We start from the raw sequence: 10,600 nt of genomic DNA, 5'->3' as shown, positions 1-10,600 counted from the left end.
ATCTCTGAAACAATATTCCTGTGTGTGCTAGAAACAGAACCTAGGGCTACTGATAGGTAAGCACCCTACCACTGAGCCACACCGCCAGCCCTCTGCCTTGTTTAAAAGAATGAAACACCTTTAAAACAATAGCCATGTAAGTGTTCCTTCAGTGGTGGGAATGATTACAAAAACAGATCTTTTGTCCTTTCCTACTTTTACAAGATACGTATTCCTTGTCACTTGAAAGAGAAATGAAATTTGAAAAAGTCCACAGATCTCACATCTGAAAGTTGAAATAGCTGCATGGATTTAACAGCCCTGGCCGGAAGCCAGCAGACCTGGGGATTAGGCCCAATTCTGCTACTCATTTTGTTTTGAAAGCATAAATTTCTTTTGCTCAAGGCCCTCAAGAGAATAAATTCAAGGGTGTTCGCTTGGCCTGGGAGACAGACATGAACACACTGCTGTCTACATGTGTTCATACAATCGTCCCCCAAAGCAGATCCCAAGACACAGATTTGATCACAAATAGGGCTGGATTTCTTGAGGAAGATGGTTCTGGAGAATGAGACGGTAACAGACACCACGTGAGAAATGGGGTAGAGGAGGGACGATAAAGGTGGCCTAGGAACTAGTGGCCACCAAGGGACACTTGGCTTCAATTGTCCGTGGTCCCTCTGAGAGACCCCGTAGAACATAGCCTCGAATTACCTGCCTAAGGATGGGAAGGCTGCAGTTTGTCCAAAGGCTTTCTTCCTCATTGTCCCCACCCCCCATAGAGCATTTATGTTAATCCTCTTCTGTCCTTGCTGTGACCAAATATGTGACCAGAAGAAACTCAAGGGAAAACTGTCTTGGCTGATTGTGAGGGTACAGCCTATCATGGTGGGGAAGGTATGGCTGAGGGGGGAGCTCATGGCTGTGGCCCCCAGGCATCACCCCGGCAGTAGGAGCATGTGGCTGAGACTGCTTACTGCCTCTCAGCTCAGTGAAACAGGCGGGTCAGAAAGTAGAGGTGGGACATATATTTTAAGGCCTGCCCCTCACAGGATTCCCTGCCTCTAACTGTGCTCTACCTCCCTAAGGTTCCACAACACCCCAAAAGAGTACCAGTGGTTGGGATCCAAGTGTTCAAATGCATGAATGTGTGGAAGACATTTCACATTCAAACCTGTAACGGGGCACTGTCTGGTCGGCTTTACATAGAGGCTGAACACACACACCATAGGTGCAGAATGGACTTAGGCAGATACCGGTGCTGGTGTGGTTCTGAACTTCCCCAGCTCAGTCAGCCTCCAGCCAACCTGACAGCTTCCCAAGGCAGGTGCTGAAGTCCAACTGGAGGATGCAGAGACACTTATGGCAGTTGTGTGCAGTAAGAATAAATCGTACTGGGACCAGTGGCAAGGAAGGGGTAGAAGCAGGCTCTCACCTACTTCCTGTGACCAGACACTCCCCCAAAGGCCGCTGGGTACCCAAGTTGAGGGTCCATACGTACCAAGGTGAGAAAGTGCCAGCATGCTGTGTAGACGTAGGCTGCATTGCAAGGAATGAAGCTAGGAAGGACTATGCCACACTGCATGGAGAAAAATACGGATTCAGGGTGATGAGTGCATCCTTGCTCTCTCTAATCCCAGCCATGACCTTAGGCAAGCTGCTTCACACCTCTGAGCATCACTTTATTCCAGTATAAAAAGGAAAAAAAAAAAAAGACAGCTGCCTTCAAAATCACCACAAAGTTTAAGTGATACAACGGATATCAAGCCCTATTGGTCTAACCGTGAAGGACATGCTACAAAACGGACCTTGTGGCTATTAGATTGAAATGCCCTTTCACTTTCCACAGAGATCCAAAGCAGTCAGAAAGACAGCAGCAGTGTCTCCAGTTCACCCGCATGTGTAGAATATCCACCAAAGGCTCGTGTGCTAAAGGTGTGACTCCCTGGGAAGGTGGCAGACCCCTTAAGAGGCGGGGCTAAACTGGGCAAAGATTGCATCTATAATCCCAGCACTTGGAAGTCTGAGACAGGAGGGTTGTTATTAGTTAAAGGTCAGTCTAGGTTACATGATGAGCTCCAGACAACCTGGGCTACAGAGTGAAGTCGCTGTTCCCTTACGGGTAAAACTTCCACCTATTTCCATCTTTTGCTTGTCTCCCTATTAAGAGAACAAGGAGTCTGTTCTGTGAACCAGTGAGCCCCAAAGAAGAGGCGGGTAGGACACTCTGCTCTGCTGCCGGAAGCCTGGCTCTCTGGCGTCTTTCTCCCTGTCCTTAATAAGCGGCAGAGGAAAGAGTGAGGAGGATTCTGGAGCATCCAGGGCTGGGGGGCCTTCCCTGTGTTCTCATGCTGCTCATCTGCCCTGACATGGGCCTGCTGGGGTAGGTGGAGATGCTGAGCAGCCGGAATGAGGCGGAGCCAATTCCATGGGTACTGCAGCCGAGAGAACGCTGCCCCTTGGTAGCACTGCTAGCAGCCTCTGCTAGCAGGAAGTAGAGGGCCAGCTCTGAGCACCTCAGGACTCCAGAGACGTCTCCTACTGGAGAAACTTACTTGATCTTAGGTGGGGCCAGAAGGAAGTAGGGAAAGCCATGACGTCAGCACAGTGGGATCAGTGGCGAGGAGAGGATGTTACTCAGTTCCTGCCGTGCCCTGCAGACTCGAGTCCGGTGCCTCGTTGCTCAGAAGCAGCAGGAAAAGAAGGGTCAAGAATGGCCTTGCCTGGCGTGGTGGTACCAGCCTTTAATCCCGATCAGGGAGGAGAATCTCTGTGAGTTCAAGGCTAGCCTGGTCTACATAGTGAGTTCTGGGACAGGCAGGACTACATAAAGAGACCCCTATCTCTGAAGAAAAAAGAAGACATCCTGGTGGGACACAGCAGGGGTTTTGTGTCACCCACTCTAACCTAGAAAGCTGACTCCACTTGTCTCCACGGAGCATCCGACACCCTGAAGGTTTGGTAGAAATGCCTCTTCCTCTCATGTGTGGCTAACGTTATATTACAGTTGGACTGACTTAAGGAATATCTAGAAACCCACTAAACATTGTTTTTGAGTGTGTCTGGGAAGGTGTTCACAGAGGAGATTGGAGTTTGGGTGGATTGGGTGGGAAAGAGCTGAATGTGGGCAGGAACCATCCAGTCACCCAGGGGCTGGAGAGAACAGGACAAATACTTACATGTGTTTCCATTGTCTCTGGGGCGACACATGCACTTCCTTCTTCTGCCCTCGGACTTGACAACTCCAGGCTCTCTGACCTCTGAACTCCAGGACTTGCACCACGCCCCTCAGCCAAGCCCAGGCTCTCAGGCCTGTTGCCTTGGGCTGAGAGTTACAGCAGGCTTTCCTGATACCGGAGCATTCAGAGTTGGACTGAGCCAAGCTCCAATGTCCTTGGGTCTCCAGCTTGCAGACGGCCTGTTCTAAGACTTCTCAGTCTGCACAGCTGTAAGCCAGTTCTACTCAATTTCCTCCCGTGTAGGTTCGATTGTGCTGTTGGTTCTGGTGCCGGAGAACGCGAACACACCTGGGAATCCCTCCTTGACAACCCGTGGGAGAGGGCCTCTGTGAAAGACTACAGATACCGTGTTTGGTGGTTCTCTCGAAAGCATCACTGCTCTTGTCTTTGGGTCTTACAGATAGAAAGCCGAGGGGCCAGAGGGGGACAGTGGAACTTCAGGAGACGTGCGCTGAACCGGGGGTGAAGGAGATATGCTTGCAAGTCTCGTCTCTGTGATGCAGGTAGGAAGGCACCATCCCCAGGCCCTCTTCTGGTGGCTCCACTTATGAATGGAAGCCTTCCTCTCCCGAACCCTAATAGGAGCTTTTTCTTCAGCCTCTCGGTACAGTTACCATTCACCTCCAGGAGGCCATAGGAGACCGCCGCTGGTGAAGGTTCCTTGAAAACAAATTTTATTTCTGCCTCTTACTAGTTGTATAGTTCCGAACTCGTCAGACAATAGCCAAAGAACCTACCATCGGCGCCATGGGGACTCACAGGCTGCTACACGCATGCGCGGGGACAGGTGCTCAGTCACTTCCACTGTGGACGTTGTTTAGCGTGTTTGCTCCAGATCATCTCAGGAACTATCCCGAATGCGTCTGGGGGTAAGAATGTGTTGGAAATTGGTCATCTCTGCAGCTCTCCGTAGACGGGCTCAGGCCAGATCCAAAGGGTGGGGGTGGGGTGGGAGTGGGCCTGGCTGTGGGGATAGGGGTGGGGGCCGCTGTGGGCCAGTGGCTAGCGAAGAAGAGGCTTGTGTGGGGGGGGGGGGAGGGATCTGGTTCCATGCCCCCCAGTGGGGGGTTGCCTGGATCTCAGGCAGGTCTGCTCTTGTAGTTTGGGCTTCCCGGCTTTCCGCTGCTGTCCTCGGGGACAAGCTATTTTAGGTAGCCGTCAAAATAAAACTGAGATTAACCCAGGATTCTTGGCAGTCGAACAATACCATAATTATGTGCTTTTTAAGTGCAGAAATTAGGCAGCTGACACTGACCCACGGGGGTCCGAGGGGCGCCTTGAGGATAATACGGCCCGCGTCTTGGGCTCTGTCACCCTCACAAACCCCTAGCCCCAGGCAGCCGCTACGGAACCCTAGCACTCTTTAGAGGTGTTATTTTTGTTTCTGGGGAGTCGCATGGCCAGCATAACAGTGAAACGAGCTTGCTTTCACACCAAGTGCTGGCCCATGGAAGGGTGACTTATTCCTTTCTATAGCATAAGGCCCCTCTCCGAAGTCTTGGGCCCGCGGCCCGAGGGCAGTAACAGAACAGAAGAGCTTGTGTTCTAGGGTTGAAGCACAGGGCAGGAATTCACTCGAGGAGCATGTCTGTGCTTTGATTGCCAGTGAGGGGTGCAGACCCCAATCTAGCAAATCGGCCCCTTCCTCTTTGCTGGGCGCTGGGGGGTTGAGGGGAGATTAGACTTCTGAGAGTAAAAGCCTTTACCCAGACAGAAGAATGGGAGATTCAAATAGATGGAGGGGTCAGGATGATGTCAGTCGAGGTCACTGCCTGAAGAATACAACAGTGGCCATGAGCAGAGGCTCCGGCAGATCTCTGAACTCCCCTGCAAGACTTCAGAATGCCTGAAGGCAAAAAAACAGAGCCTCATTCCAGGGATATTCCCAGACGTGTGCCGAGAATAAAAACACATCGCTCCCTCAACACCAACCTGGCCCCAGGGACAAGGTGTTTCTGGAAAATCAGTGCTCTTAGCAGGAGTACAGACCTTGGCCAGGAAAGTGACCTAGCAAGAGCTTAAGTTAGGGAAACACACCCCCTTATCCCCTGGCAGCTGCCTTGTTGGCTTGGAGGCAAGCAGACACCTGGCTGGTGACAGGCCTTCTTTTAGAGAAAAGCCTTCTGGAAGTGTATACCTTGCATTCACGGGAGCAGCATGGGAATGGTCCTGCCTCCCTTCCCACCAGTAGTGGACACGGACGCAAACACTCTTGTGGCTGGCTGTAACTGGGGGCCGTTTCTCTTTTAAGGCTTTAGAAGCCCTTCTATTACTCCCTTAACCAGGGTCATGGGCCAGCTCTCTGGGGATGGTTTCTTAAAGATGGATCCTGACTTTTAGCTTGGTTGTTGTTTGATTTCCCCCTACACACACACACACACACACACACACACAGAGAGAGAGAGAGAGAGAGAGAGAGAGAGAGAGAGAGAGAGAGAGAGAGAGAGAGAGAGAGAGACCCAAAACATCTTTCATGGCCTCAGTAGCCAGAAGAACAATCACCCTTGGGAAGCTGTTCCTGTGGACTAGATGTCCATGAGACATGAACTTAGATCATAGACAGAATCTTGGGTGTGCTCTAGGAGAGAGACTAAACAGACTGTGGTGGCCAGTGAGGGAGGCTAGGAGTTTTAGGCAGGGGGGATTGGAAGGCAGGGCCTGCTGCCGTGGCCTGGAATTGGCTGGTGCACTTCTTAGTAGCAGGGCTTCCCTGTTCTCATTTCCCTGTCTTGTGTGCTCTCTAGTTGGAAGGAGTCATTGCATCTAGGATCGAAGAAAGACCAATCAGCCACATCCTTCTGGAGACTCCATGGCAATACCTTGTCCCTGGAGACCTGTAAGGAATGGATGCATGTCAAGGGCAGCAGAACTTGGATGGACAGGTTAGTTGCAATAAAGTGATCAATAAGATCTGGCAAGTTGTTCATTGTGCTGTATCTACTACTTGGGAAGAAGAGAAAAGAGAGGAGAGGCCACAGAGGGGAACTGAGTCCTCTCCAGACAGGAAGCTGCCTTCTGGTGGATAGAACTCCATGTGTGTATCCTAGGCTGGGGACATTTATAAAGATAACAGTCACATTCATCATGAGTGGGCTTCCTGGGGCTTTCCATTGCCAGCCTATGGCAATCTTCCAGAACTGGGCCTGCTTGGCAATATTATCTTAGGAAAACCTGCATACAAGAGCACCTCCCTTGCTGGACTGAGGCAGAGTACCACCTGTTGTAACCTTTTTGTACACTGTCTAGATGTGTCTCTGCCAAGGCACCTTCTGATTAGTTTAATAAAGAGCTGAACAGCCAATAGCTAGGCAGGAAAGGATGGGGGAGACTTACACGAAGAAAGAGGAACTTCAGGGAAGAATCTGCCACAAGGAATTCACCAGCGAGATGCAGAGAGAGTAGGATGCCCAGTGTGGAGGAAAGGTAACAAGCCGTGTGGCAGAATGTGAATTAAAATAAACGGGTTAATTTAAGTTGTAAGAGCTAGTTGCAAACAACCTTAAGCTAAGGCCAAGCTTTCTTAATTAATAACAAGTCTCCATGTCATTATTTGGGAGCTGGCAGCCCAAAGAAAGTCTGACTACATTTGGCGCCCAATGTGGGGTGCCTAATATTGTTTTTTAACTAAGTTCTTCTACTTACCAATAAAGACTCAGGAGTCAGATGACGGGCTGAAAACCTGCTAGATCAGAAAAGCCAAACAACCAGCTGACCTTCTTTTTTTGGCTGGAGATCCAGCAAGAAAGTGTTTCTCCACTCATCTCAGACCAGAAAAGACTGAATCTCTAAGTCTCTCCCAACCCCTCCCTGCACATCTCTCTATCCATATTCCTGGCTCTTCCATACTCTCTATGGTTAATTCCTGTCCACCGGTCACTGGCCCCACCCCCTGATCCAAGGGGTTTTTTTTTATTGATACAGTCTTGGGGTTTCACAATTCCATCACATATTCTGCAACGATAACTCGCCTTGAGCAAGGTGAGCACCTGCAGAGCTCAGAAAAGCCGTTTTGAATTCTTTCTAGTTCTGGAAGGTCATCGTCAATGTGCCTACATTCTGCGGCTGCTGAGAGGCCGCGCCTACAGTGGCCTGGCTTCCCTCCTACCCCCTGGCCTGGGTGCCAGAGAACTCTCTTCTGAAAGGTACTTCAGATGGAGTTAAGATGTGAGCCCCTCATCGCACACAGGCCACCTTCTCTACAGCTCAGTAAAGTAATATCATGCAGGGGCACCTCGGCATTTTATCGGAAGCCGGTGGCAGCGCCGGAAGCCACTGGCTTTTACAACCTGCACTAAACGCTGCTGCGGTTGAGTTGTTTTTCTCCTGTTTTCGGGAGAGCTAGAGGCTTACCCCGTGGATATCCTGGAGGATGACCCCGAGGGCCATCATGCAGCAGCACAGGTTTACTATGAGTTGCTCAGGGAAGGAGGATCAGCCGAGGTTTTCTCCCTTGCCACCGGGGAGCAGGTGATCTTGGGATGGGAAGGCTTGCTCGTGGAAGGTGACGAAGGCTTCCATTTCTGTATTCCCTGAATCCTGCTAAGTTGACCTCTGCTAACAGTGTCCTTTCGGTCAGACTTGAAACTCCGTTCCTTCATTATTGCACTATGTACCGTGACGGACCTGGACATAAAATACTGGTTTTGGTTAATCCCCAGGACACAAAGACAGTTGTGGCTGTCTACCTAAAGGAGTCCTGGTGGTCTGTCGAAGACGTCCTAAGAACTTCTGATCCCGCCAGGGAAGGGCTCATGAAGGTTCAGTCCTTCGGGGAAAGGATTGTCCTTTATGTTCTCAACACCATCGTTTTTGGAAGACTGGAGAGAGATCTGGATGACAATGACATGTTTTTCTTACCTCATCCTCTGAAGGAGCAAGCTAAGATTCTGTGGAGGGATGGAGCGGCAGTTGGATTTTATTCAATCAAAATGAAAGGCAGCCTCTGTGGTACCGGCACCAGTGCATGCTACCTGCTGCCTATCTTCGATACCGTGTTTGTATGGAGGAAGAACCAATGCCAAGGCCTGGGGACAGCCATGCTGAGGGACTTCTGTGACACCTTTCGAGCGGTTGAAGGCCTGGGTATCAGTTGCCCGATTTCTCCTGCCATGTACAAAGTCCTCATGCAGTTCCTGTTGGCCCATCCAGGCGAGAGAGGGTGTTTGTGGGAGGTGGAGTCCCCAGGGGCCTGGGGCCAGCATGTCAACATCTGGCTCAATATTTGTCTTCAGGAGGCAGGACTTCATGATGGGAGCACAGTGCACCCCGAAGGTTCCGAAGAGGACACAGACACTCCCAGGCAGACTTCCCGGGGTGATGGACCCACACCGGTCCATCATGGAGAAAGCCCTAAGGAGTGGGTCACTGCAGAACAGGAGACACAGGATGACCAAGAATGTGCCAAAGGAGAGGAGGAACCTGGGATGCCCCTGAGACCCTCCTGGGATGAGACGGAGGAGAAGGGAGCCAAGAGGACAGCGGCAGCCGCTGGGCTAGTTGACAGAGAGGGGCCAACTGTGAGGAGGGAGGCAGCACTTGCAGCTCCCTACAGGAACACTGAGGCCCCTGTTTGCATGTGGGATCTGTGAAGGATACCCAGACCATAGAAGTGGGCTGAGCATCTGAGAGGCGCTCCACCTGGGACCCCACTCATCCTTAACATGTGGTTCGTGTGCTATGGAGATTTTGTGTTTTCTGTTTATATGAACATTAACTCATGTGTATCTCTGGGATTTAATAAAGTTTTTATTCAATGATTAAAAAAAAAAAGATGTGAGCCCCTTCTCTAGGATGGACTCGGGAGGGAAAGGTGTCAGAGAAGATGGCAAAAGTGGAATGAAATATCTCCTCCAAAGTCCAGAAGTTTGACTCTTTGGTAATTCTAAATCCTGCCAAGTTGACATTACTAACTGTTATATATGGTATAGTAATTTTTATAGTGTATTTTTATTAGCACTATAAACACACCCTTAAGTCTTTTCCCTAAACGTTTCAGCTTTTCATTCATATTTAAGTCTGTGCTCCATAAGAGCTAGCACTTAGGTATGGACTAAGGGTCCTGTTTCTTCCCTATTGATTTGTCAACCCTTCTCTTTCTCAGAGATGCACCACTCTGTGCCTGGCCTATATCAATCTTCCATGAATAAGTCATTCTGATGCTGGATTCTCTAGTCTGTCCATTGGTCAACTTTTCTATCCACACACAAGAACATTTTTGTCTTTGTCTCTTTATGATAAATTGGCAATACCTGATAGGAGGATGCTGTCTTCCATCTTCTTCAATGGTTCTTGGCTCTATCACTTATATTAATCATTTATATTCCATCAAAACTTTAAAACTACTTTGTCAATTATCTCAAAACCTTTGTTGGGATTGTAGTGTGTAGCTAGAGTTTTCTCTCCAGGACCCGCCAAGCCCTGGCAGTCCGACAGCCCATTTATAAAATAAACACACAGACGCTTATATTATTATAAACTGTATGGCCGTGGCAGGCTTCTTGTTATCTACTTCTTCTATCTTAAATTAACCTATTTCTATTAATAAGTTGCTACATGGCTCGTGGCTTACTGGTACCTTACATCTTGCTTGTCATGGCAGTGGCTCAAAGGTCTTCCCCTCTGCCTTCCTGTTCCCTCAATTCTCCTCTCTGTTAGTCCCGCCTATACTTCCTGCCTGGCTACTGGCCAACCAGTGCTTTATTTATACAGCGCGATATCCACAGCAGTAGTGGGAATTGCATTGACTGTATCGTACTGAAATCTACCAAAATGTCCTGTACAGTTGAAAGAGAAATAATATTGAGTCCATTGTGGTGGTATTGTGTTCCCCAAAATATCGTGTACTCTAATAAACTTATCTGGGGTCAGAGAACAGAAAAGCCACTAGTTAGGCAGTGATAGCACACTCCTTTAATCCTAGCATTCCAGAGAGAGAAATCCCTCTGCATCTCTGTGAGTTCAAGGCCACATTGGAAACAGCCAAACATGGTGACACACGCCTTTAATCCCAGAAAGCCAGCCTTTAATCCCAGAGAGTGATGGTAGAAAGCAGAAAGGTATATAAGGCGTGAGGACCAGAAACTAGCAGCATTTTGGCTGGTTAAGCATTTGGCTGGTTAAGCATGTGGCTGGTTAAGCTTCAGGCTTTCGAGCAGCACAGTTCAGCTGAGAGCCATTGGGATGAAGACACAGAAGCTTCCAGTCTGAGGAAACAGGACCAGCTGAGGAATTGGCAAGGTGAGATAGCTGTGGCTTGTTCTGTCTCTCTGATCTACCAGCATTGACCCCAATAACTGGCCTCCGGTTTGATTTTATTAATAAGAACTTTTAAGATTCTTGCTACAATCCATAAATGGATCATGTCTCAACTTTTTACATCATTA

The 10,600-nt window shown here is 49.3% G+C and overlaps 1 protein-coding gene and 1 long non-coding RNA gene across 2 annotated transcripts; both read left to right on the top strand.

Moving 5' to 3' along the window:
• Window positions 1-2,198: 2,198 nt before the first annotated feature.
• Window positions 2,199-6,283, top strand: LOC143273975 (uncharacterized). The gene is made up of 3 exons (XR_013052348.1): window positions 2,199-3,427; window positions 3,619-4,087; window positions 5,963-6,283. It is a non-coding gene; the product is annotated as an uncharacterized LOC143273975 (long non-coding RNA).
• A 1,246-nt stretch (window positions 6,284-7,529) lies between these two features.
• LOC102917495 (protein FAM169B-like) lies at window positions 7,530-9,180 on the top strand (the record flags this gene model as incomplete). Its single annotated transcript, XM_042280330.2, has 2 exons — window positions 7,530-7,685; window positions 7,763-9,180. Coding segments are annotated over 2 exons (1,200 nt in total), but the record flags the coding sequence as incomplete, so codon positions are not given.
• Between the last annotated feature and the right edge of the window lie 1,420 nt (window positions 9,181-10,600).

The sequence above is a fragment of the Peromyscus maniculatus genome, chromosome 6 (assembly GCF_049852395.1).
Source record: "Peromyscus maniculatus bairdii isolate BWxNUB_F1_BW_parent chromosome 6, HU_Pman_BW_mat_3.1, whole genome shotgun sequence".
In the NCBI taxonomy this organism is placed as follows: Eukaryota; Metazoa; Chordata; class Mammalia; order Rodentia; family Cricetidae; genus Peromyscus; species Peromyscus maniculatus.
The sequence above is the reverse complement of the archived record's forward strand: the minus strand, read 5'-3'. Positions and strand labels throughout refer to the sequence as shown.